The 912-nt window shown below is 29.7% G+C and overlaps 1 protein-coding gene across 1 annotated transcript in view; it reads left to right on the top strand.

Moving 5' to 3' along the window:
• The window catches only part of GOSR1 (golgi SNAP receptor complex member 1), a 51,057-nt gene that overhangs the window by 30,802 nt on the left and 19,343 nt on the right, over positions 1-912 (top strand). Inside the window, 1 exon segment of the mRNA XM_012657324.1 lies at positions 520-533. Coding sequence (XP_012512778.1) covers positions 520-533 — 14 coding nt within the window.

Here is a 912-nt window from a genome sequence, read left to right as displayed (position 1 = left end):
CTTTTCAAGTGAATCCAGCAAACACTGTTTTCTTTGACTACAGTTCTGATAGTGCTGTAAAATTACCATAATGTGAGGATAAGTTGTCAATCTCAAATATATAAAATGACCAATTTTGATGAAAATTTATCCTTTTAAAAAATCTATTATATGAAAATCTGATTTTATACAAAAAATGGGAAATAAATGGAGGCATAAGTGTTTGCTTTAGAAGACTTATTGATTCATGTAAATAGCAAATGGTTTTATTACATTTAAAATATGATTTAAATTGGCCAAAATGTCATTTTCAGAAAGCATACCTTTTAAGGAAAGTACTCATTACATAAAACAAGGGTATATATCTGTATGCCTAAAACAATTTTCTTTATATGTAATGACATAGAAAGTTGTTTCTTAGTGACCATTTCAACCCCACTTCTTCATAAACATTGTCTTTGAATACAAATTATAATGAGTCTGTTTTCTAACTAAAGTCTAGTAGTTAAGCTAGTTTATTAGCTAATTAGTGAACTTGAGTTCTGACCTCTGTAGTTGAGAACAGATACAAGAGAAATGTTGTTACACCTTCAGGTCTTATAGAAGGCAGATAATGGTAATGATGAAGTATATCTGGCTAACTTTCTGGTGACCTGTGTGAAATGCTTGGCTTTGTATTTTTACATTTCTCTCTAGGCAGATTCATTGAGTTTATTTAGGTAGAAATGTATTTCCACAGAATGGTTTTCTGTTTTTTTGAAATGCTGCTTCACAGTTGTATACTGTGAAAAAAGTAAAAGGTGTGTAGCTTTATATTCAGTCTAACTTGGAATTGAGTTTTTGTTACTGTCATTTGGTGCATTGATCAGCACTTTGGTTTTTAAATTTTTAACTTCTTATTTTGAGTTAATTATAGATTTGCATGCAGTTGTA

The sequence above is a fragment of the Propithecus coquereli genome, unplaced genomic scaffold (genome assembly GCF_000956105.1).
Source record: "Propithecus coquereli isolate 6110/MARCELLA unplaced genomic scaffold, Pcoq_1.0 Scaffold536, whole genome shotgun sequence".
Lineage (NCBI taxonomy): Eukaryota > Metazoa > Chordata > Mammalia > Primates > Indriidae > Propithecus > Propithecus coquereli.
The sequence above is the reverse complement of the archived record's forward strand: the minus strand, read 5'-3'. Positions and strand labels throughout refer to the sequence as shown.